The 26,846-nt window shown below is 39.1% G+C and overlaps 2 protein-coding genes across 2 annotated transcripts in view; one reads left to right on the top strand and one right to left on the bottom strand.

Moving 5' to 3' along the window:
• Positions 1-19,160, top strand: part of PGM5 (phosphoglucomutase 5) — an 84,284-nt gene extending 65,124 nt beyond the window's left edge. Inside the window, exons 10-11 of the mRNA XM_027446247.3 lie at positions 3,310-3,444; positions 17,569-19,160. Coding sequence (XP_027302048.1) covers positions 3,310-3,444; positions 17,569-17,658 — 225 coding nt within the window. The 3' untranslated portion in view covers positions 17,659-19,160. The remainder of the gene's footprint in view (positions 1-3,309; positions 3,445-17,568) is intronic.
• Positions 19,161-24,302: 5,142 nt separating this feature from the next.
• Positions 24,303-26,078, bottom strand: TMEM252 (transmembrane protein 252). Its single transcript, XM_021266892.4, has 2 exons — positions 25,760-26,078; positions 24,303-24,647 (listed from the first exon to the last, which is right to left on the bottom strand). The coding sequence occupies exons 1-2, from the start codon at positions 26,032-26,034 to the stop codon at positions 24,389-24,391; spliced, it is 534 nt and encodes a 177-aa protein (XP_021122567.1). The 5' UTR covers positions 26,035-26,078; the 3' UTR covers positions 24,303-24,388.
• Between the last annotated feature and the right edge of the window lie 768 nt (positions 26,079-26,846).

The following is a 26,846-nucleotide window of genomic DNA, read 5'->3' as shown; positions in this document are numbered from 1 at the left end:
ATTATGATAACTACAGTATTTTGAAGAAAGATGTGGCTATTTTACATGCACTTAATTTATGTACGTGTCTCTGTTTAATATATTACTGATAGGCTATATTTTCTACTGGAGTTGCATACTCTGCTGCTATACTTTAATAATGGTTTTCAAAATCCTAAGCCATTTTGCTTTAAGTTTGCTACTTAGCCCTGTTCATCCTAACTTACTATGCTAGTTAATTCCTACTCATTTAAATATGAAAATGTTAACTGGAAAAAAAAAAAAAAAAAAAAACAAACACACAAAAAAGCACACAACAAAACTGCTAGAAAACAAATTTACATAGTACAATATGCATTAAGTTTAGTTTTCTGGGTGCTTCACAGATCCTAATAAATTTGCTGCTTAACCAGAATATAATGCAGAAGGGAGAAATCCCTGTGAAGCTCTGTCTGTCATACTACCTTCCAAGCCAGTGAGTTAACCATGGAACATAATTTTGTTTCAGAGTTTCCACACAGCTCATTAATATCCATTAGCAGGCCTAATTTGCCTAGCATAAATATCTGCAGATGTCCAGTGTGGGAGCTGTACAGAACATTCTCATATGCTTTCTCCTGGAAAAATGACTTATCAGTTCCCACAAGAAAATATGTTTGTGACAAATAGTGTGCCCTATCTTATTAAAAGTGCAAGTTTCTCTCCTGTGTACTTTTCAGTGTGCTACTCTCTCTTTTTTCCCTACCATACAAATTCTGCCTGGCACTTCAGAGATTATTGTTTTTAATGAGTACAGCCTCTGTCTTTCTATAATTCCCTTTTGCTAGACTATTCTAAGTTGTATGGCAGGACTCGTAGTCTTGTAGACAAATATCAGCTGTCATCACTCTCGTGTAAAAATCAATACCATTGGTCATGTGTCCCTGAGAAATGTGAAATGGAGAGAATAACAAGCTCAGAAATAGTACAGTGAACTGTCTGAATGCTGGTCGTGTGTGTGTGTATGTTACACAAAAATTCCAAGTACCATAAAACTAACAAAGTGGCTACAGATGCTGTAGTTTGGTAGAATATTTTGGCATCATAAAGTTGAAGGCAGAGTTATGGGGAGAGTTTATAAGCCTTTTTTGTTCCAAAAGACCTTAAGTTAGTGAGTAATGAGATTTCAGAATCTAATATTCTAGGAGAAGTGACAATGTGTTATTGTTATTATTGACAGATAAACAGGGAGTATGTGGAAGAGTGTTCAAGTTGGTGCTGCTAGTCATGTTGTTTTGGGGGTGGCTTGGCCTACCAGGAACATACAGAATGTCCACTTTGTAATTGAATAGGAAGACAAGCTCACGCTCATGCTCATGATAGTTATGGTTTCATTTTGTGCATGTTATACTCCCTTCCTTCTTAAAGCTGTTTGACATTAATGTTACATACTTTGAGATGCTGGTCCTATGTTTGATTACCATTCAAAGTGTTGGTGCATGTTAAAATTAATTTATATTACTCTCATACCAGTGAAATAGAGGTTCATGTTATCACCAAGGTTAGAGATGGATAATATTTCTTAGGCCATCTGATCCAACCCTTTATCCATGTGTGATATTTTTGTATTTCCTAGTGTTAATGGGTAGTATCATCCAGACAGTTCTTTACACAGGGCTGAAGATATTTTGACGTCTACTTGAGAAAACAAAGGTTTTCCACCTGTATTTCAGAATGCTGAAGCACTGTGTCAATAACAGAGTCTTCTCAAGCTGCTGATAAAAATGGAAGAATAAAATACTTCTCCCTTAATTCTCTTCTTTCATTTTTCAATAGTTTGCTGCCCATTAAAATTAGCAAGGATCTCAATTTATGCACTAGGCATTTTTCAACAGCAGGACTAAAATGGGAAATAAAGTTCACTAGTAGAACAGGGGTGGCATTTGGCCTAGGAGTGCTATTTACAGAAAGGGAACTAGTATGTGTGTTAGTGCAGAATTAGTAGAGTATTAAACACTGCAACTATTTAACTGTTCAATTTAGTTCTTCAGTTTTAGTGGGAGCAAGTTTATCTGTCTGACCTTCTTGCTTACTTTATGGCCTCCCTGTACAGAAAATCTGTTGGCTGTGGAACTGGGTACATTGACTGTAGTCTGTGGAAGAATGTGTTCATATATACAGCATGAAGGCAGGAAGGAGTAAAGAAAAAGAGATGAAGATGGAGGCAAAAAGCAAATTCCAGTTTAATTAATAATAAATCATTTTTATTCTACATGCAGTTATTGTGTGTTAATTAGTATATTGAAATTAACTCCATAGGTTAAGTTCCTGAATTGTTTCACATACTTGTTGAAATCCTTGTAATCAAATCTAGATGTGTAGTCTATAAGAGAACTGATGCTGTCTTTTGTTTTCACTACCAACAATGTTTTTTTGCTTCTGTAGTTGCTTCTAACACTTTGCTGATCTCATAAATATTTCTCAGGCCATTGATTTTTTGCTCTAGCAAACAGAACAAGAACAAATCATTGAAAGAAATTAAAAACGACATTAAAAAAAGCCCTTGTTACGAGGAGTGGGAGGGAAAAGACAAGATCATTTCTGGTCTTGAGAAGGGAAGAAGGTAATAAATGAGTTGTCCAAAGTTATAGAGAAAGTCACGGGCAAAACAGATTCAGCACAGGGAAATTAGGGAAATGTATTGCCTATTATAAACAAGCTGGAGAAGTGAGAAACAAAACAAACTTCAAACGCCTTCCCCCCATCCACACTCTCTACCTCCTCCTGACAAGTGGCACAGGGGGATGGGGAATGGTGGCTGTGTCCCTAATGTTTTGTCTCTGCCACTCCTTCACAGTAACATCCACCTGCTCCACTGGGGGCTCCTCCACGGGGGTGGGGGGGGCTGCAGCGTGGAGATCTGCTCCGTGTGGGACCCATGGGCTGCAGGGGGACAGCCTGCTCCACCAGGGGCCTCTCCCTGCACAGCCCGCAGGGGAACTGCTGCTGCCTGCCTGCAGCACCTCCTGCCCTCCTGCTGCACTCACCTGGGGGGCTGCAGGGCAGCTTCTCACTACTCTCTCCCAGCTGCTAATGTCCAGTGTTTTTTGTTTTTTTTCCCCTTTCTTAAGAATCTGCTCTCACAGAGGCATAAACATCACTTACTGGCTCAGTTCTGGCCAGCACTGGGTCCCTTTGGAGCTGGATGAAACCGACCCTTATCTAACATGGAGCATCTTCTGGACTCTTCTCACAGAAGTCCCCTGCTACTGAAACCTTGCCAAGTAAACACAGTACATCTGTAAAAGGTATTGCCAACTCACATATATGCCACTTATTCTTCTCCCATAGGGCCTGCGGATTATTTTTTCAGATGCTTCCAGGCTTATCTTCAGAATGAGTGCTTCTAGCCATGTGAGAGCTACTCTCCGGATCTATGCAGAGAGTTATGAGAAGGATCCTAGCCAACACAATAAGGAACCACAGGTAATGTAATAACATTGTATTAAGACCTGTAAAAATCAGCCATTTGTAATTGTCTGGAAGTCAGATTTCAGCAGATGCTCTTAGGAGCCTGAAATACACTGTCACTATTGTTTTGTGAAGTGCTAAATGTAGAATACCTGAGTGCCGTGCCAAAACTGGTAAAAGTGCTAAGGAAGCATCACTAGATCTGTGCTTGGTTTGGGAAAGCTGCTTCTTGATCTTGGAAAGGAAATATCAGGGATACAATGAGAGGCTGAAGAATTTACATTAGTTAGAATGATGTGGATTGAAAGTATAAAAGGATATTTTGAAAATAGGATAATTTGCAAAGAAGCTAATTTGGAAATCATCAATTCAGTGAGGAACACTGAAGCAGAGAGCCAAAAGGTAAAAAGGAAAGAAGTGCTATGTGAATATTCATGCATTCGGTCAATCAGTCCAGACAACTCTAGAAAATATCACAGCCAGAGAGAGCCCATTTTTTGTTTAAAATGCAGATGTTAGTGGTGTAAGTGGAATGCCAGAAAGACAGTGACATCTAAAGCACCAAATATTGCCTTCACTTTGAAGGGTATGTTGGCTTTGTTCAAGTTTTTTTAATGCTATCTTTTCACATCTATGGAATTTACTAGACTCATAAGGAGTCCTGGATTAGTCCTGGCTTTTACTATGTACTGTCACTTGTGCTAGCATGACTAGGCACTCATTCATGGCCTGTGGAAGAAGCATAGAGGGTGTCCTTTTTACTCTGGAAGGTTTTGCAGGCCTACTTAGTTGCATTGCAACCAGTGATAGGCTGCTCACATCTGGAAATGGTATCAAAAAAGAATAAGCAGGTTGGGACGATGAATAAGACTAATTTACTGGGACATGAAGCAGAGCTGCAGATGTAACTGTCAAGTCAGTTCCTAGCAAGTGATTGTTAGATACTTGAATATGTGCTGTGGAAGGGTTGCTTTATACTCGTTCTGTTCCTGTACTCTTTCTCTAAGTATCCAGTATGGCACTCTCAGACAGGATACTGGTTTAGATGCAGCCATTTTATGCTGGTGGGAATAGTAGTGAAGCTTCAGGTGCCTCGAGTGCAGTTTCAGGGCTCTTGGAGAGGAGAGGGCATGTGTTCTGCATCTCAGCTTTTTCCTTGACACCTACTTGTTTTCATACAATTCCAAACAATTTCATGCATCACCTCAGCCTGTAGAACTAGATGTGCCTTGCATCCTGTGTAGCTCCTCTGGTGTGAGGTCCATTTTCCATATTAAGAAGCGTTAATCCAGCATTTACAGATTTTCTGTCCAAGAAAAGCTTCTATCCAAGTGTCTCCTGGCTTGAACTAGAACTTGTCACTGTGGTCCTGTTGGCAATCACTGGACCTAACTTGTGGATTGAATTCCCAGTTTGACCTTGGACCTGTGTCATTGCCATGAGCTTGTCTGTTGATCTGGACTGTTAGTTGAACCTTGGTACAATTTCTGTGTCTGTCATGCTTGCCTGACTTGGGTAATGTGGACCTGAGCCCTGCCCTGCCAGCCTATGTTGCAGTCCCTGGCACTGAGGGAGCAGCCAGCCTTGCTGCCTCCTGACAGTATCTGTCTTGTTTGCGATGCTTACGTCTCCTTCTGTCACCCCCAGCTTGACTCTTCCATAGTCTTCTTTCAGCCCTGCCATGTGGGTAATTAATCTATGCCCGATTCTACCCTAGGTGCAGCTCTCTGAATCCATTGGGACATTAGGGATACTTCTTTGCAGTACGGGCTGGAGGTTAGTTTTATCATGGGTGCTGTCAGAGCAAACTGATGACCTTCTGACAGGCTTCTGGAGAGGACAGTCCCCCTCTGCTCATAACTGCTGGAATGGGGAAGAAGAAACTTTACACATCACATTAATAGAATGTTTTTGTTTGTTTGTTTGTTTGTTTTTTGTTTGTTTAATATATTTAATTCATTTGAAGTGAGTGTATATGTAACACGCTTCCCAACTATAGCAATCACCACAGATTTTCATCCTGAATCACAAGGAACACTCAACACTCCAACCTCTGTTTTTTGTGCTTGTGGATAATTTTCCTAAGTGTGTGACAACATTCTGAGGCAGGACTAGCAGTTTTAGTACATGTTTATGTAATATCTAACACAACAGGAATGTCAAGGGCTGAGATGTCTGAGTGATAAGAGCTGCAGAATAAGTTGTAGTCCTTCAAGAGATTTTTTATTTTTTCACTCAGATTTTGTAAATGTTGTATTCTGAGTTTTTAAACTATATTTTAAAAATGTAATTAATTTTCAGGCAGGTTGTCTGGGGATCACTTACTTAGGTTATACCAGGGATTCTTTGCAATGAGAGTAAACTTAGGAAGCATGGATGCCTGAGTCTAAACAGTGTAGGGATTCCTTGTAAGGGAAAGACTTTCAGCTGTCCAAGAATTATCTTACATCATAACCAGACACTTTCCTAGGAAGACGGAAGGTTGAGAGTAAGTTTCAGTACAATTCAGAAGACAGATAAACCAATTAATAATATAAATTATATATCCACCTCTAAGATTTTTCCATCTCAAACACATGTTGTGAAATAAAACAAGAGAGGGCTAAGGATGTTCAATGGAAGAATGGATAAGCATTTAGTTTGTAATAAATAAAACCCCTGTATTTGAAGGCACATGTAGTTTTGTATTCATGAGTAGAATGCAAATGCAAATTTCACCAAACATAAGTGTATTCCTGCTTATGGCAGGGAAGTTGGAGTTAGATGATCTGTAAGGTTCCTTCCAACCCAAACCATTACATGATTCTATGATAAGTGTTGTGAAATCATTTTGAACCCTAGGGGAATGTTTCACATTGTTTCTTCATCAAATTACTACCATAAATTTAGTGAGTTTAGTTTTATGTTATTAAACAACTGTCTATCAGACTTATAAAAGTGCTTCAATTTCCCCAGAAATTTTGCAGATCCAGAGATGGGCCTGGAGCTGAGCACATCCATGGAGTTGCTCAGGCAGGAACTAGCACCACTGGAGTGAGCTGAAATGGGCCCTGTGTGCCCATGGAAAGGGTACAGGGGAAGTCCTCAGGGGAGATGGTCAGGACCAGTAAGCCTTATCAGTGTCCTCAGGGATTTTAGAGTATGGTCTTCTTTTTTTCAAAACATCAAAAGAGTCTGTTACTCCTAGAGACAGAAAAAAGCCTGTACGTCTTTTTATATATATGTGCCAGAGCTTTTCTGAATGTTATATTTCTGTCTGTTTATCCAAGATATTCACTAGTGTAATTGTGATAGTGATATTCACTAGTGTAGGTAATTCCAGGGGAAGAAATGGCATTATCTTGAAACTTGCTGCAGGAACTTTACTGCACAGTGAAGACAGGTAGATGTTTTAACATTCGGACAGCCTTACGAAATACCTAGTCTTGTAGAAATCCTTCTTATCTCTTGCTGTGTGCAAAACGCAGGGACAGATGGTCATTTGAGATTGATTAATGCAATGAATCCATCTAGTTTCTCATTGTATATAGCACAGTTCCCACTACTCCTCTTTCCTTGCCCTGCTGGTTACATTGCTGCCAGCAGTGGGGCATTATGAACTTCAGGGTCATAGGTTGTATCCCACAGGCATATAGAACCGCGGAATCATAGAACTGTAGAATCATTAAGTTTCGAAAAGACATCTAAGATGATCTAGTCCAACCTTTAACCTTGCACTGCCAAGTCCATCATTAAACCATGTCACTAAGCTCTACATCTCATCCTGTCTTAAAATTAAAAGGAATTATCACAGAATCACAGAGCAGTTGAGGTTGGAAGGGACCTCCGAAGGTCATCTAGTACATCCACATGTTTTTTGAAGACCTCGAGGACTCAACTACTTTTCTGGGCAGCCTGTTCCAATACTTCACAAACTTTTCAGTGAAGAAATATTTCCTAATATCCAACCTAAACCTTCCCTGGTGCAACCTAAGGCCATTTCATCTTGTCTTATCATTTGGTGCTTGGGAGAAGAGACTGATCCCCACCTCACTATAGCCTCCTTTCAGGTAACTGTAGAGCATGATAAGGTCTCTCCCATGCCTCTTTTTCTTCAGGCTAAACAATCCCAGCTCTCTCAGCTCCTCAGCTGCTCCTCCTAAGACCTGTTCTCTAGACCCCTCACCAGCCTTGTTGCTCTTCTTTGGACATACTCCAGCACCTTGATGTCCTTCTTGTAGTGAGGGGCCCAACGCTGAGCACAGTACTCAAGGGGAGGCCTCACCAGAGCCAAGTACAGAGGGACAATCACTTCTCTAGTCGTGCTGGCCACACTGTTTCTGATACAAGCCAGGATGCTCTTGGCCTTCTTGGCCACCTGAGCACACTGCTGGCTCATGTTCAGCCGACTATCAACAAATACCTCTGGGTCTTTTTCTGCCAGGCAGCTTTCCAGCAACTCTTTCCCCAGCCTACAGCATTGTGTGGGGTTGTTGTGCCTCAGGTGCAGGACCCGGCACTTGGCCTTGTTGAACTTCATACAGTTGGCCTCAGCCCATTGGTTCAGCCTATCCAGATCCTCCTGCAGAGCCTTCTTACCCTTGAGCAGATCAACACATGCACCTAACTTGGTGTTGTCTTCAAACTTACTGAGGGTGCACTCAATCACCTGTGTTTTTGCCTGTTGAAAATTCCAGTTGATTCTACTTCTTTGGATAATCATAACTCCTGGGATACTATTCAGTTTTCATTTGACTACAGCAAACAAGCAAATTAATCAAAATTTTCAAAAATGGGATTGTGACACCAGGTTGCTAACCTCTCCCCCCCCCCTCAAGTTTTGGTTGCTATAACAGATAAACACAAAAATACTACTTCCAAGTGCTGGTATTTTTCTGTAAGAGAAAGTATCTGTGAAAGTCTTATTCAGTGTTCACTGACGTGTTATCCTTAGAGTGAGTCTGTATAGTGAAAGTGTTCTGAGGGTACTCAAATCCCACTAAAACTGATGTTCAAACATGGACACTTACTACATACTTGACAAAACTTAAATCTGCTGTGGGATGTAGAGCAACATAAAAGTATTTAATATGTTTTTACAAGAACTAGGCATTTTTATTGCCCAATAATTAAGATACACAAATCTTTATATCCAACAAATAATTTAGTATGAATTAGTAGTTTCTCTTCAGCTTGGCATTTGCTTTTTTTTAGATCAGTAATTTAACACATTTTAGTAACTGACAGTGTCAAAAGAAAAGCAGGCTTTCCTGTGAAATTGTTATACTGTGTTGTTAGAGTGGGATTAATCTCAGTTAACTGTATTCATCTAATTTAGTCTTTAGTACTCTGTCCCCAGTGAGTGAAAGCATCTCTAGAAGACAGTTCTACATATCCTGCAGTATCTAACCTTACATAGCCCCCTGTGTTAGTCTGAGATAAATTGCTCCCTTCAAGTGGTTTTAACTCCACTGCCACTAGGAGGGGGTGGAAGGAGGTAACTCAAAACAGATGCTATATTTTATGGAGAGATGAATCTCACCTTTATTTTCATGTTCCATGGAGAGTATCATCTCACTTCTCTTAAAATAATAAACGCATGCATTAAAACTATAACCCATTAAAACTATAACTCATTTTAGGACAGTTTGCAGTTCTTTGCGTATGTGACAATCTGTTTCATGCTATGCAACACATATGCATTTCAACCAATTGACTCAAATAACAGTGCCATTTAATGGCCTCTTCTTTCAAGTCTGAGTTTCGGCCACTTGGATCTAAACATGTTGAATACAAACATAAGTTCAATCTTGATTCTGAATCAGCTGGGAAGAAATAAAAATGTTTTCTGTATCAGCAGTATTTATCAATTAATTATTTTAATTGTTTTTAGTTATAATTACACTGTACTGATTAAAGAGCGAGGGGATTTTTAAAAGTAAAGAATGCAGTAGAAATCTGGCAACAGATCAAGCTTTGTGTCAATTCAAGGTTTTTAGTCAATGTCAGGTTTGCCTTACTATTCTGTGCTCTGCCCACAGTAACTATGTTTAGGACCAGCTCTGCTGGCCAGGTGATGGAGAAGTTACATGGTTCTCTGAACTAAAACCAAACCTCTGTGAAGTTGATGAGTTTTGCCCTTGTGTGGTTCTGATGTTTGAGTGTTAATTTACCATGTATATCTGATTTTAAGATTATTGTTCAATAATCCAGCAAGCTCAAGCAGAAATCTTTTCTTGTTTTTTGTAAGTTGATTTTCACAAATGCCCTTCATAAGCAAGGTGGCTATCCACAGGGTGTGATTGAAAACATTCCCATGTTTAGCATAAATTGTTTCTCTAAATGTGAATGAAATCACCCGTATTTAGTACATCTGCACCATTACAATTGAATTTATTTTTCTTTATAATTTTAAAAGTCAATTAATGGGAATTTGGGAAAACTTCTCGGAAAAAAAGAAACCTCTTCTGTGAACTTTTTGTCAGTTCTTATTGTGAAAGTAGGATATGATTTATGCCATAAAATCAATAAGCTTGTTAAACTTTTAGGACAGCTCAGTAGCCTTACTTATTCAGCCAAGTATAATGATTCTGTGTGCGAAATGTTAGAAGATTGTGCATGAAAAAGTTTTATATGCTTTTCTTGGTGTGTTTGTTCATATCTTCTGAATGAAGGCAAGGGCCAGACCTAGTTACCTCACATTTCATCTGATTTCTTGGGTAGACAAACTTGCAATTTGGACAGACTAGAATATTCAGTTCTAGGTGTAGAATCAGCAGTAAATAGAAATGCTTGTGATATTTTAGCATAACCTTGTATATACATGATATCTAGCTAGCCAGTCGTAGCATTGCTTGAGTGTCTTTGTTCTCATTCCACTGTGACTCTTTTTCCCTCATTTGCAGTACCTATCATTTGCTTGTGGAGCAGCCATTGCTGCATAAGAAGCAAGGGTGCTGTATGAGCAACACTTGTCCGGAATACAATTTGAAAAAAGTGTATTGTATCTTGATGATATCAAGTTAAGTTTAATATCATCAAGATTCAACTAATTGGAGAGTGCCAGAGTGTGTTTGGTTTGAAAACCTGACATACTCTGAAGTACTGTTTAGGATGCTTGAACTTGTGACTTTTGTTTGGCACAATTTTTGCACCATAGGGCCACTTTAATGACTTGTGCTCAAGTGAGGCTTTCTTCATACCTCATTGTGCTTCAATTCTATCTATGTCTCCATGACTCTCAGACTAAGAGCTGATTTTCAGGTCTCATGGCCTGTAAGTGTTTACTTTCTACCCTCAGAGCTTCTGTAAGAGCATTCTTGTAGCTAGAGAGAAGCAAGGCTCATAAGGGCCTTTTGTTCCAATTCATGTGTGGGCCAAACAGTAGCTATTAATGAATGTAAGGGTCACCTAAATGTTATTTTAGTAGCATCTTCATACAATTAATTGGTTAATACTTTCCACCTTGGAACAAAGCATAGCCAACTGCTTGATCAACAACATAAAAGTCCAAGGGAAAGTAGTAAAACATGCTAGTGATTAGAAGTCCAAGGTCATGGGTAAGTGTGAATAGCTGTGGTCACTGCCTGCTCTATGATCAGTTCAAGGAAATTGGCAGGAGCAGCTTTATGATCACCTGGGAATTAAGGAATGGTTACTCCATTTCCATGACTAGTTCAGTTCCTCCTACAAGCCAGTATCAACAGGAATAAAAATCAGGAGTGATTAATGGTAAATGACTATCAAGTTCTGTGCAAAAGTACATTAAAAGCAATTTGCTGTCAGCATTTTAAAATCACAGTTTATAATTATGATGGCATCTGGTTCTATGCAGGCTAAAACCAAGTATTTAAAGCAATGCCCAACACTTTTCTAAAATATGAATGCTCACCTTAAAATGGAATAACAGTCTGTTGCTGCTTCTTATCACTGGTGATGCACTACATCACTGTACATTAGAAGGCTGCTTTCTAGTTACCTTGGAACATATTCTTAAAAAAGATGGTTTCGTGGGCTGTCATCAGTCAAATAGGCATTCAACTAGCAATTTCTGGAGTTTTATTGCTTTATAATAAACAACAAACTTCTTTATGTAAAGTCTTGAACCTTTATGCATTGGAATAGTTCTTTGTATAAATTTAATAGAGTTAATAGCTATGCTAAATCAAACACAGATGAAAAATCTAGAGATGAATAGATGAATGGGCACAAAGAATTAAAATATGAGGTTTTTGACCTTTAAATTCATTTATAGCTTTGCTTTACAGATCAACTAGTTGTTCCCGATTTATGGATCCCAACAGATGGTTAATATCTACTTGTCCTTTTTCTAGCCACCTGGATACATTATTGAACTTGGATAAAATCCAAACAGGAAGATTCATAAACAAAGACCAAAAATGAAATGACTCATTATGCAGAATTGCTTTCAGTTGTTTTATTCGTGAAAACAGTGTTCTCTCCAACAATGTGATTTTGCTGTTGCAGGCTAAACGTCTCAGGAGTGTAGTGAATAATTTGGATTGTTCTATGTATTAACTAACCAGCTTTGTTTACAGTATGTTATTATTCATTTCTTGAATTGCAATAGAAATAAATAGGTGTTGTCATCCATCCATTCAGTCCATATGAAGTACTCCTTAATTGGGATACAGTGAATCACAAATGTTACAATTACTATAGCCAGAGTCTGTTGAATTAGGTGCTAGTTACCTAAAGAATCAGTAGATTAACAGCAATCACACAGTGATTTTGGAGCAAGAGTTGTTTCATTGTGCTATGTCCAAAAAGACATGCCAACTAAAAAAGTCATCGACATAAAAAGTTTCTTCACCATCAAAGACTGAATTTCTGAAACAATTTTTGAATAGCAAATAGCAGAGGAAAACAGAAACTCATTTTCAGGTGGACCTTTGTAAGGACCTATATAAAAAAATTGCGATTATGTATGATTATATATATGTGGTGATTGTATAAAGGGATTGTTTATCACTCAGAAACCTAAGTTTGTCTCAGAGCATGGAACTGGAATCAATAACATGGAAGCCCTTTTGCTCAATATTATTTAACAGAGATAAATTGAAAAGTTTCTATATGGTTCTATCAAAATGTTCTTAACAACGCCTATACACACGTGCAGTTTACTAGAGAGTTATTGCCTCTTCATTTATTTTTGAAGCACTGGGTCTTTTAACATGCCTCTGGTTGGCTATTAAATGTACTGTATGGGTCAAAGAGTTCATATAAAGTTTTGCTTTTACTGTTCATAGATTTTCTTTGAAGAGATGTGGGAAGTGGAGATTTCCATCTGTTTGATCAAAATTCTTTGTGTATGCTATTCAAATAATTTAATGTCAAGTTCTGCCTGAAGCTTTAGAGTGAACAACATTCACTTTAAGTTGGAACTGGAAGGGGTAGTTTGTTTTCATGTTATCTTGGAAAAATAAATCATGTGATGGTAATAATAAAACATTTCCTGAATCAAGGAAATGAGTTCATTAAACCTAAGCTTCAATCTGAGCTCTTTGGATATGCTAGAAAAGAACCAATCTGTTGCAAACATACATATTTCCAAGCACCACTCAGGGATACTTTTTCCTCCTGTCTTTTTCATGCCTCATGCATGCCCTCCTCTACTGCCCGGGGCAGAACAGCTAGCCTCTTGGCCCTTTCTGTTGCTTTATTTGAGTTAGCAAGCGGTAGTTAGTAGTCAGTAGAAGGAGTTAGTTAGAGATGGCAGTTCCCTTTTCCCATATCACGTGTAGCTTCATTGTAATGAGATGACCACGATCAGTGCTGTGGATGTTAGAGACCCAGTCAGCCTGTTCCATGATTAACCAAGTTATCCACATTGCTTAGATCTTCTAGGAATGGTGGCTGTAGCATAAACTTTTCCAAATAATTCTGCTTTTTTTGGAATACAAGACCTGACAGCTATCTGTCCACCAGGCGGGCATTCTGAGATGAGCTGTGTATTTACCCCATATGCAGGATATACAATATGGTGCCAGGCTATGTGGTTAGTGCTGAGTGCTTGCTAATGCTGAGCTCACTTTGCAGCTGTTTTAGTCCGTTCCATATGTTTCTTCCGTCACTTAAGTGTTGCTTTGTAAGCGTATTGGTTTGATTTTCAAAATACATTACAGCCAAAGGAAAAGATCCTTCTGGCAAGTAAGGCCATCAAAACATGTTTGGGGGATTCCCCACTCTCTTCTGCCTTTCTTTTTCTCTTCCCTAAGTTCAAGTAAGACTGATTTTGCTGCCCCAGGTTGAAAAGGGGTAACAGCAGCTGTAAGCAGTCACATGAAACAAGGGAAATGATATGGCAGCAGGGACAGGTAAAAAAGGAAGGAGTTATTTCATAATTCCTCTGTGTCCTTGTTCTTGGACTTAGAGCTATTTCAGTTACCCCGATCTCTGAGCTGTCTTCTGTATAATGTGTAAATGATAAGAAGAACTTAGAATGAATTTAAGTGTTATGAGTGAAAAGGATTCCTATGAAGCTTCAAGGTTTATCATAATTTATAAAACAATAACAGCAACACCTAGCAAGAACAGCTTTTGGTGACTTCAAAACAATCTGCAAGCATGTTTTTCTGAATGCTACCTTGAGGAATTGGAAAACTACTTTAATTGATATCAAATCTGATAGACAAGCAGCTGAAGAGGTAGAATTTTGGATTTGACAGCAGTTTTTAGAAGGGGAGAATGCAAAGATGGAAAACACTTGGCACATCTGCTATCTTGGCAGAGCTTCAAATGTTAAACTATAGCCCTTCTTTGATGACTTCATGCTGTACTAACTGGCTTGTTTAAATCTCTTTAATTTTGAGGCATTAAAAATTGTTCCAGGAAAGTGAATTCTTCTGGAACATGTAATATTGTGCCAGATCTGCTTAGAAATCTGTAGCAAGGCATGAGCATTTGTTTTGAAATAATTACTGTCCAGAGTGTCCTTTTGGTTATTAGTAATTCAGGTGCCTAAGTGCTTGTACATGTATACCATGTAGTAGTCACACAAGGATTAGCTGATTGATGCTGGATCTTTGCCTCCAGCAGGGCATTCTTTTAATGAGTGGCTAATTCAAGTGGCTTCCCATTATCTCTCTCTGTGGTCCCGGAATACAAGGAACAAATGGGGTAGTGCTTCATGTTTTACAAATGCCAATATGTATACAAATAACTCGACCCCATGTTTTTATTATTACACCCATGTTTTTATTATTACACCTTGCTTATTTGCTTGGGTACATTTAAAGCTGAGAGAGCCCAAAATAATGCTGGTGGACATGATGCTGTGTGCAAAATGCACATCAATGCAGGAAGAGAAGACATAGCAAAAATTTGAGAACCATCAGAGCTGTGGTTACTTGTGTTCACTAAAATGCTTTGGGTCCTGCTGAGGTTATTACCATTCTCTGAGAGTTTTCTGCTTTATTTTTCCCAGATAGGTTCTGCAGAATTCTTTTAACTGACGCAACTGGTCAGGCAACTTGTTTTTGAGACTTGTAGTGGATTGACAAACGTGATTTTTAGATCTTACAGAAAATGTCCATGCCTAGACTATGTAAAACTCATCTATATTTGGTTTTCCCTAGCAAGACTGAAATTCAGCACAGACTAGGCAAGAGACTTGAGAGAAAAGTCTTGTGAGCTTTCCAGGCAAAGTCTGAACAGATTATGATTTTGGCATCAGAACTGCATGATTTTTTGATGAAAGTTGGCAAGTCGTAGCATGTGCTACAAAGGTTTTAACAAGGTGTTTCTTGATGCTTGACCACACTGAGAAATTTTTTTGTCTAAAGCCAAAGTCTAGGCACCTGCTGACCTTTTAACATGCAATCAGGTACACTTCAGACCTGCCTGAGCTTTTAATAAACTGGCTGCATCATGGGACAAATCTTATCTAGAGTTTGACTAGGAGAAAGGTAGTTGAACAGAATTTTCTTACAAGGTCACAGAGAGCTAAAATACTGCATCAGCCAAGCAGGAATAACACACCTCAGACAGTCCTGTTACTGCCTATTCCCATGCAAAATGCTTTGAATAATGTTTTGCCTTACGGTAGATAGCTGCATGTTTGAAGCATTTTCTCATATGAATAATTATCCTTAATTATCCTAGTTACTTTTTTTTAGAGGTATAACTTCTATTTGTTCTTACAAAACAATTTTTTTTTTCTGATTAAAGTCACTAGTTCTGCTAATTTACAGTTCTCTTCTTAAATATCACATAGAGGATGACATTTTATACCTTACAAATAGTTTATAAAGAATAAATATGTTCTAAACTTAGAGAGTGATTGCAATTGCAAGTTGACCTGATAACAGAAAGGTTTTAGAACTTACCAAGTAAAATAAGCATTTGGAAAATATTTTAAAATCAAGATCTCTTTAAGATAGTACCTTTAAGAAGTCTTTATAGGCTAATATTAACTATAAATGACTGCTGTCTGAGATTTATATTTTGCAACTGAAATGTAAACTGTTCATTGCAGAGGTAAGGAGTTTTTAAAAGGCATATACAGCTCTTCTTCCTTGTTCTGCTCTGCTTTTGGTATTCCAAAAAGAATGCACTTTTTTAACATCTGCAGGATGAAGAAAATGTAGCTAAATTAAGTATGAGAGGACAAAACTAAAATAGGCTTTTCTCTTTTGACAAGAGTGATATAAGAAGCAGAATATTTTAATGGTAATTGGAACCACTTGGCAAAACAACAGCAGCTAAAATGTTTATGTAAATGGGTGTCACATAAACTGATTTGATTTTTTTGTTGTTGTTGTTCAAAGCACTGGGTAGAGCTTTGTTTTTCTTCTTGTTTCTTTAGAGTAATTTGGTTGATTGAGACATGAGAGTCAAGTAAAGCTAGTTCAGTAGGGTTTGTTGGTAAGTTTTCCCATGCTTTTTAGTATAGATATGGAAGAAGGTTCTCAGGACAGTGCCAGAGTGTTCAGATGCTTCATTCTTTCAGTTTCCTTAATTCATGGTGCAGGAAAGAAGGAATTACATGATCCAGACCCTATACATTGGCACGTTTTACTATTTATTTCTGCATGATTTGTCCACGAAGTGAATTCATGCTCCATGTGTTAAACTGTCTAAGCAAGTTTGAGTTTAATGGGCTTGTATTCTGTTTAATCATTTTTCAGTTGATAGATATCTACAAATGTGGAGGTTGTTGAATAATAATGTCAGACCGCTCACACTTGTACACAACTAAGTTTGATCATCAACTCTCTTGATAATGGCATGGTTGGTGTTGTATCATGACTCTGCCTGCACAGTTAGTTTGTTTCCCCACTACCATTTAACCATCTGATCATTTGCATCAATAAAGCAAATCATACTATCAGGAACTGTTAGGTGAAAAACTGATATAAAGAATTAATTATATTAAGCTTGTAAAAAGATATCTGTTAAGCTCTTCAGAGCCACAGATTTGATTTGATTTTTAAACCTGACAGGTTTTAAAACAGAACGTAGTTTATTTGAGACAGGGGAAAAAAGATTTTTGAGGGTCAGAAAATTAAAATCTTAGTTCAGCAATAAAATGTATTATTCTCTTAAAATACGTTTTTATACAAAACTCAGTTCTGCCAGTTTAACTTCCCGTATCATATACTAAACTGAGAGAAGATTCAGTTGTCATTTGAAAAATTGTATTTTACTTGGTTTTCATATTGTACTATCACAGCTGTTATCTGCACTTACCCATATGGGCGTTTTCATACATAAAACCATTTAGTAAGGTCAGTAGCCTGAAACTTGAGACTTCATGCTGCTTCTGTGGCTTTTATCCTGTTTAATACATCACTCGTCAGAACAGAAATAATTCAACATATGTTATTTCTAAACTGTTTTGTACAGCAGATTTCAGAAGAGCTCCATGATTCCTGTCACACTGAGACACTGCCATTTTGGTATATTTACTGGTTTCTCTTTTATGCGCCTCTTAGGTATTTACAGTGTAACACTTCACAAAATGACATGATATTGTGGTGTATCAAGTACAACACAGTGTAAATGCATAAGTTTTTTTGTTATAATTGCACTTAATAATTTACTATTATATAACGTTACAGTAAAGAGGGGAATACATAAATACAAGTTGTCTCTTGATATTTCTTCTCTATGTAATCCATTGCATTTCTTCCTCTTCAGGCTGTGCTGAGTCCTCTTATAGCAATCGCACTGAAAATATCTCAGATTCATGAGAGGACAGGGCGAAAGGGACCCACTGTCATCACCTGAAGCCACAGAGGATTGTTAAACCAGGGCCAAAGGAGGAACAGCAAGGAAGAGACGGGACCTTGCTGAAACATTTTAGCTGTTTGTGCCTTGTATGATTTTAAAACTTTTTGTGGGGATAGAGGGAGGTGGGAAGAAAAATTCAATATGATATTGAGAATATTCAGTTGCATCGATCTCCAAAGACAGTCGTGTATTGACTTCTTTGTTTTACCTGCAATATCTTTATTTCAGATAGCAATATAACCACAGAAAAGGCCTTAACTCTCAAATGTTGCCAGCAATGTTACAGAAAAGGCAAACTGCTTATTTTTGAATGCTATTGTAAAGGTTGGGGGAATTTCAGTTAAGGAAAGAGGAGGAGAGGTTGCAAAGCACAGACATGTTTGGTGAATATTGTTTGTGAACCTTGTCACCTTATGGTTGCTTTATGGAGACATACAAAGCAAGTCTGGGGCTTAAGAGCTTTATATTAAACTTTGCAAAGGGTGTGTTTCCTAACCTGACACCACTTCTCCTCACCAGTCTCTCCCATTGCTCACAAATACACGCTGGCAGCAGTGCTGTGTACACACTTGCACATGCTCCTAAAGAAAGGGTCATCCTATATATTTTTTTACCCTTCTTTTAAAGCATATCAATGTGACCTGTGCCTTTACATCTTCCTGAATTTTGAGACTCTTTTTTTACCTCCAGAGGGAGGCAGTTGTGCTATGGAAGCTGATCGTGTCCTTCCAGCAATATGTTGGGTGTGGAATTTTGGCTGTCTTTTGCAGTATTCCTCATGTCAGCAGATGATATTGGTGCTTACTGTGTTTGAAAGGTAAACATTGAAAGTTCAGCAGTTTTTCATGAAGTTATTATGGAATTTTTTTAAGTCTTTGGAGCAGTGACATTCTACTTACCACAAAGTGGTAAGTCAATTGTGTAGTGAAGAGGAAATGAAAACAAACGCTAATGAATTAAATAGAAATAACTTGTTTGATACACCAGCTGGACTCAGCTTTTGTTAGATTCTGTGTTCCAGTAGATTATGAAATAAAATGTTGGGGAGCACAAAGAGAGAAGAGATGACCTGGCATAAATCTGAGAAGGACATTGGGGATACAGACATCAGCATTTTTCTGCTTGTGAAGTGATATGGCAGTTCTAGCTACAGTACTGTGCTCTGAATAAGAACACAAACACTTTATGCATGTGACTTGTTTGAAAGCTTTGCTTCCTTGGGAACAGTGTGGTCACTTGTATCATTTGTCAAGGTGGCTTTGTGCAACTTGCCTCTTTGCAGTGTGTTTCAATTCATTGTGGTTGTCAAATTTTAGTGCAATTTATATGACATTGCAGCAAATGAAATTGTTTTGATTTCTTTCAACACTTCTGTCAAAAAATTTCTATGACACTGAGTACACAATAAAGAGGTATGCTGTATTTCTGTCTTAATATGCAATTGTTAACAAGACACACTGCACTTTCAAGCATCCTAATAAAACTGTCTTTAATACAAATATGCTATCTACTTAATTGACTCTAAACAGATGAGGCACTCATGTTTTCACAAAGCATCTCACCTTACTATTAAGTGTTCTGGTAAGCCAAAAGAAATTGTAAGGCTTCAGTTCTTTTTCTACAGACCTTTTTTTGGAGAAGAACATGGCATTCTCACATACTTTGGACATCTTTTGAATGTAAGAATCATCATCTTTAGAGAAGAATTGTTTAACTATTCTTTCAGTTTTCCTATAAATCAAAATCCTCTGGGTGTAGGCTAGTGAGTTCCTAACTGTAGTGTATTACAGGTGGTCAAGCATAGACATACTCAAGATTATGACACTTAAATTCAAATTACTGTGCTGCGTGGATGGATGTTCTGACAGAGACAGTCCAAGAACTTCTAAAATCTCTTACATGTTCTCTGAAAATGTAATCATTTTTGATCACATGGTGGTCTGATCATACTTATGCTTTTATCAGAAAGTTACTGGAGCACTAGCTGCAGTAGATGGCAGTCTGCTTTTGTAAAGGCAGCCTTTGTGAACAAAGGGTATGTTTCAAAAGTTCAGTACTGACTTTGTTCTGAAACAGTTTTGCCTCAGTACTGAAATGGAGAAAAAGACTGTGTGTGACTTGGAATAACTGTTGAGCAAAACCAGCCTAACCCCAAATCCACTCACCGCCCCTTTTTAATGATGATTGGCAATATTGATAAAACATAACAAATTGCTTTTCTGGACAAGAAGATGCATAAAACTTTGTAAGGCTGAAGTACAGTGTATATCTTTAATGTCTCTGGGGAAGGACTGTAGCCATTATCTCAAAGTGTGCTGTGTTTGCTCAGGTCTTTTACTTATTCATGTAAGAGATGAATGGTTGGATGTTGTTATGAGGAAAAGGAGCAACATACATGTGTTTACACAAAGATGCAAGGCTCCTAAAACAGTATACATGTATAAATCTAGCAGAGAGAAAACTGTTATTAATAATATCTGTCTTATCACAGTGTTTGAGGTTTTTGATGGAGACCTAGACCCTCTGTTGCTATTATTGAATTAGCAGTTTTATCAGGTCTGGAAATTGCAAGGTTCCCATGTTGTTTGACTGTGATTGTGCTAGCATTGACATGTACAGTAATTCTGTCTTCAAAAACAAGATTTTTTCTGTATCCATTGATAGGAAGATATACTGGCAACACACTAGAGAGGGAGGAGTTCACAGACATCAGTGAGAAAAACTATTTCAAGGTATATTAGCAGAGGGCTAACCAAGATGGGGCTTGGGTGGGTCCCGTGAATAAAGAGCAGCAGGTAGAAGGAGAGGACTAAGAAAGCACAGATTGCTGGATTCTACTGAAAACAGAGATGATGAAAAATGCTAATAGCACAACAATGGGCTTGAGGGATGGAAAGAGAGAGAAAGGAAATAGATACAAGGGAGCATAATTTAAGAATTATATAATAATATACAATATTAAAGAAAATTGTCTGTAATCTCATCCATTTATTGACAGTGTATTGTAGTAATTACTGTCATGATCTAAGATAAATAGTCTACACAGGGGGGAAATAAAGCCAACTTTGGAACAGTATAAAATGGTGGCTGACATAACTTTAACAGTTTACAAATCACAATAGCTAAGAATGAATTACTGAAAACAATAGGAGAGTGTAGTGCACATGTGACTGGAAGCAACAGATTGTTTTGAGCAGTCTCAGGGGATGAGCACGGTTGTAGCTGTTTGCTGTACATACTACTAGCATCTGCTCTTCAGCATCATGTGGTATGAGCTAAGTCATAAAATACAAGCAGATTTACTACCTAGCACGGCTGAATGGTTGTTGCATTTTCCCTTGGGAGCAATGTAAAGTTAGTGGCAGGATGAAAAGCACGTGGTGTTCAGAGACAACTTGGATGGCAGCAGTGCTCATTAGACTCACAGAATCATTGAGGTTGGTAGGGACTATCAAGTCCATCAGAAATAGGATCACCCAGTCCACCCCTTGGCTGAGCGCAGGGCCAGGAGGAGCAGGTTGCCCAGAGCTGTGTCCAGTCCAGCGTTGACTGTCTCCAAAGGAGGAGACTCCACAACCGCTCTTGGCAACCTGTTCAAGTGTTTGACCACTGCCACAGTAAAATAGGCAAACAGAAACTTTCTTGACTGTTGTGATGGAGTTCTGTGTGTATTAATTTGTGACTATTGCTTCATGCTGTCACCAGGCATCACTGAGAAGAGCTCCATTTTCTTCGTCTCCCATCAGGTACTTATAAATATTGGCAAGATCCCCCTAAACTTTCTCCAGGCTGAACACTCCCAGCTCACTCAGTCTCTCTTCATAAGACAAATGCTCCAATCTCTTAATGATATTTGTGGCCTTTTTGCTGGATATGCTCCAGTACGTCCATGTCTCCATTGCACTGAGGAGCCCATCTGGATGTAGCACTCCAGGATGTGTCTCATCAGTGCTGAGCAGAGAGGAAAGGTCACCAACCTTGACCTGCTGGTGATGCTTTTCCTAATGCTGCTCAGAGTGCCATTGGTCATCCTTGCTATGAGGGTGAATTACTGATGAGTGGTCAACTTGTTGTCCATCATGACCCAAAGGTCCTTGTCTGTAAAGCTGCATAGCAGTCCACTGGCTCCAGCATGTACTGGTGCCAGGGATCATTCTTCGCTAAAGGCAGGACTTTGAATTTCCCTTCACGGAAGTTCTTGAGGTTTCTGTCAGGCCAGTTCTTCAGCCTGTCCATTTCTGAAGGCAGGAGTGACCTTTGATCTCCTCCAGTCCTCAGGAAGCTCTCCCAGCCACCACAACCTTCCAAAAGATAACAAAGACTGGCCTTGTAAAGGCATGGCCCAGCTTTTTCAGCACAGTACACACATCCCATGATCAGACAGCATTTCTTATTCCATGTGGTTACCTGTCCCTGCTTCCACCTCTTGTGCACTTCCTTTTAGTGTCTCAGTTTTTACAGGATGTAAACTGAATGTTGGACTGACCATATCAAGGTCACTTGACACATGACATCCTCACTCCAGATGTTTTGGAAATAACATGCAGTGTTCTAGCTTTTACTGTGCTGTGCAGCTTCTCAGTAACTTTGCAAAGTCTCTGCATAATGATAGAATTTTTTGTCTGCTTTTATCTATCTCAGAGACTTTTTAAAAATATCTGTTTGTTTTAACACATTCCTTTTCCTCCACGTGCCTTGCATGGATTTTCCTCTCCCTACAGGTTCTCCACATCGTTTTGTCCTGATTTCCTTTCTCCTTACATCAAGTGAAGGTTTACAGGCCCTTCCCATAAGAGATGAAGTTCTTTGGAAGAAAAAATTCCTCGCTTCTCTGGACTTAGCCATTATCACCACCACCAACATGGCTTGCATTTCTAATATAAATGCAAACATAAAGTTAAACTTCTTATCTTGTGGCATCCGGGCATCTGGAAGCTCTTCTGATTTGCTGCGTTTGCAACCAAAAACAAGGCTCCGGTTATAGTCACTGTTGAAAGTCCAATGGGTGAACCTCTGTAACATTTTTCTTGTATCTGGCATTACAGACTACAGAGGACTGGATGCAAACTTTTGTCTGTGATCTTGCGGAAGGAAGGAACCATGTAGCAGAGGAAGGATGAGTCCAAGCCTGTCCTCTTTCCGGTACTCTTTTTCTAACCACAAGGCCACTTTTATCAGAAACAGGATACAGGACCCTCTTTCTAGCTCTCACAGCTCTTGAGTAAGCAGCAGCGGAAGCAACTGTGTTTAGAGACAGCTCGGAGGAATGAGCCTGAGCAGATTTTCCTGCCACAACTGTCCATTCCATTTGAGGAGCTGTGGGCATAATGAGTGTTGTCCCTGTAGCAGTTAGGATGTGTACTAAGGTTTCCTACTGTGTGGTTTTCTTGAATCATGAACACCTTGTATCTTATAGGCAAATACATGACAAGGTTAGTTTTAAATACAAATTTATTCATGAATTCAGTAGTAAAATACCTGCTATTAATACCCGGAAGTAAAACAAGTAACTTCAAAGACATGTGCTACAAAAATACTCAATTACTGCAAATGTTAAAAATTCCAGACACAAGCTCAGGAGTTAATACATTTTGCAAGTCAGCTAATGTTAGAAAAACACAGATGAGGACTTCCAGCCAAAACTCCTCGTGAGGCAGAAGACATTTTAAGATGGATAGCAGCACAAAGCTCCATCACTAGCATCCACCTAGCAGCATAGGAAATGACTTGTATTACCTGTGAGGTTGACTTTTCTAAGACACAGTGCAACAGTTTCTATCTCAAGACTACCTCTGTTGTCTGAGAGGCAGAAAAACATTAGGAATTTTTATGAAAATGGCAATAGCTAGTTGGGCTTTTCATTTCTGGCCATTTAAAAAAATATATAGTAAGCAGTGGGATCTTTATTTATTTATTTATTTATTTATTTTCCTGTTGAGTATGATTCTCAATGGAGCAACACAGTATATCATTTGATTTTGTAAGTTTAGTACTCTTGCATGCATATTTCTGTATCAGGCTGAAAATCTCAGACATCAAAGATTCATCAGCAAAGCCCATTGTACCTTTTGGGTAGAACTGCTTTGGTATCAAGCTTTAAAATGGCACTGTTATTATAGTTTCAACGAAACCAACAGATGATTTCCAACTGACCTTTACAGGGACAAACTCTAGCTCTCAGACCCATTTACTGTTACATTTCTTCCCAAAGAATCTGCAATTTCACGCAGCATTTTAAGGCACAGATCATCAGAGCAGCAAACCCTCATGCCTAGGGGGAGGGATGGGGTCTGTCCTCGATGCACCAGGGGAGCAGCAGCCCCCAGCAGGGGCTTCCCTCAGGCTGTGCAGTAACAGTGAACACATCTCTCATGCACACCTTATCAACTGGTTTTCTGAATGCTGTGGACAGCTCGTTTGCTCTTATAAGTGCTGTGGCATCTCTGAGCCCCGCAGGCCAAGTGGCCACACAGGACGTCATGCTCGGGTGTCTGTTCCCAGCTGAACGAGCACCGTGACCATGACAGGAGGCACCTCCTCACTCAGCAAACCCCTGCAGGGCAGAGACCCTCCTGCTGCTTTGAAACCCCTCCAAATTCACCCAAACACCAGGATGATCAGCGCTTTTCCGGAGCAGCTTTGTGGTATGGTGTCAGGCAGCACCAACACATAGCTCCGTCCAGGTTTCCCCCGCTCTCTCCAAGGTCCCTTGGCAGCTTCCACGCTGTCAGCAAACATGTTCTTGTGTGGGTGCACCAGGATTTGGGTCCCTCTCTGGGCTCGAGTCCTGGCCAGCAGCCAATTCATAGGGTGGGGGCTGCTCTCCCTCGATATTTTCACTGGAGGACACTGCACTGCACTCACTGTACAGCGGCGGGGGGATGTTGATGACTTCTTGCTCCTTAGGTGTGGAGACTGCTGGCAACGGGAAGGTCTGCTTTGCAGGATCTGTGCTGTCCTCATAGGACGGGGGGTAGAAGTCCGGCCTGAAAACACAGCAAGCCAACATGAAGTACACTGAGGTGAAACACGATTTGTCTCAGGGAGCTTGGTGAGGTCTGCCGTAATTCCAGAATTTAGCTGAAGCTTAAGCTGTAAGTAGAAACCTAAGCAGGGCTGGATCAGTGCAATATGTAAGCACAAAAGAGCTGGGGTCATTACCTATGTCCTTTTCCAAAATCTTTTATTAAAACACAAAATTCAGAGAAACAAGAACCTTCACCATGCGAGTTCCCACCCCTGGCATACAGACTCTTACACGTGTAAGTATCTCAGCAAGTGCCAGAGAAAAGCTTGATTTGGAAAAAAAAAAAAAAAAAAAGAGGTCACTGTCTGGAGTAGGTTAAATTAGTAACTTATTTATTATTACAATAATCATTGTTTTCCACACTTTTAAAGTCTGCATTGTGTGTTCCTACTTATCTCACCAAAATGTGCCAAATGTTGTACGCAGAGTGCTTTCAGAGCACCCATTGCCAGTGTTTCTGATGTGGTTTCCACAACAGTCTGGGGAAAGTAATCTGTGTGCAGTGACCCTGTTAAAAACTTTGTCAGGCCTCGCACCAGTTTAAGAAACTCTCTCTCTCAGAGCACCAGACTCTGCTCAGAAATAGCAGGGACAGTTATGCAAGAAAACATTAGCTAGGACCATATGGGGAGCTTGTTGCACACACCATTGAGCAATGTGGCTGGAACAAGCACTGTGAGAACACAGCCTGCAGCAGCACATCCTGAGCTGTCTTGTGGGGTGAAACTAGAGATGCTCCTGCAGGGTCTCCACAGATGTCAGTGCAGTTGCACCTGCTCTCCCCATGAATGGATTTGCACCATTCTGGGCAACCTGTCCTGTTTTCAAAAATAAGCCTTACATTATTCACTGGCGTGCGTTACACAGATTGATGTCCGTTTAAAAAAAAAAAAAAAAAAAGTAAAAAAAAAGTAAAGTAAAATTTCCCTCAATGGATTTTTTTTTTTTTAATTATTATTATTTTGGATGAAAACTTTGTATTGTTTTTTTCTTCTCAGAGTACATTTAAAAAACAGCATCTGTCCCCCCCTCCCTCTCCCAGTTCATTGGTACCAGTACTGTAACACATACCTGTCTATGGTGCTGACATGGAGGTCTCTAAGGCTGGGATTTCTCATGAAGATGCTGCTGAGGCCCCTGTATTTCATGGCTTCATGGACTGTGCTCCAGAAAACACCAGCCACGAGGAGCAAGAGCCCCACAGCTAGCAGGAAATAAACAACCAGCTTGTTGTTCCCGCATCTGCACACAGAGGAACTGGTGTAAATGCAAAGGACTCCCAGACAAATGATGGAGAAACTGAGCAAAAGCACAGAAACACGAATGAAGCAAAAAACGAACTTCATCTTTTGCCCAGAGACACAGCACTGAGCTCCCGTGTGTTGTTTGTTTGCTGGCTGTCTCAGCTCTGCTTCTCATCTTCATGCATCAGTGTTTTATACACTTCAGGATCAATTGGCCTTTGGACAATTACAAGAAGCAGACAATTTTAAGATACTCATTAACTCTTTAAGATACCCATAATCTCTTTTGAGATTAATTTGTTATCTGAAACCTACTAACAGGAAAGAAACAGAAACTTCCAGCACCAGTTCTTTGCCACTGTTATCTCTGGAGCGCTTACTGGACTGCTGTGTTCATTACATGCTACAATATGCAGTGGTTTATACACTTTGCTGGCTTATGAAGGACAACCTCCATTTCCATCTGTCCTAATGAAGAAGAAAGCAACACAAAACACTGCTCATAACTTCACCTTAAAAGTTTGAAGGGAAAACATACTTCTTTCATAATCATACATTTTATATCCCAGTGGAATTTGATCTTTTTTTTTTTTTCTTTGACAGATTATTCAACTGCCTTGATATTTTTAGCAGTCCTTTGAAAAAAGGATAGATTTCTAGTTTGCAACCTGATATCATCAATGAAGTTATCATATAAAATGAAAATAGAAAAAACAGACTGTATAATGTAAAAAAAATGACATAGGCATACAGAAAATCTCATAATTTGTTTGTAATTTAAATCGTAAGATCGTTCCTTTTTCTTGGCATGTCTTCTTTCTTCCTTCAATTTTTATTGACTTTCTAACTGATTTTCAAAAGGTTCCGTTCTTAAACCTGTGCAGAAACACCTAGACTTATTTTCTGAATATAAT

Source organism: Anas platyrhynchos, chromosome Z, assembly GCF_047663525.1.
Source record: "Anas platyrhynchos isolate ZD024472 breed Pekin duck chromosome Z, IASCAAS_PekinDuck_T2T, whole genome shotgun sequence".
Classification (NCBI taxonomy): domain Eukaryota; kingdom Metazoa; phylum Chordata; class Aves; order Anseriformes; family Anatidae; genus Anas; species Anas platyrhynchos.
This window is presented reverse-complemented; position numbering and strand designations above follow the sequence as displayed.

What these genes read in the sequence shown, in the direction of transcription:
- TMEM252 (XM_021266892.4), bottom strand. Translation starts at nt 26,034, where the DNA reads ATGAAGTTCGTTTTTTGCTTCATTCGTGTTTCTGTGCTTTTGCTCAGT. An exon ending in CATGTCAGCACCATAGACAG is followed by an intron (nt 24,648 to 25,759) that starts GTATGTGTTACA and finishes CTGTGTTTTCAG; the next exon opens with GCCGGACTTCTACCCCCCGT.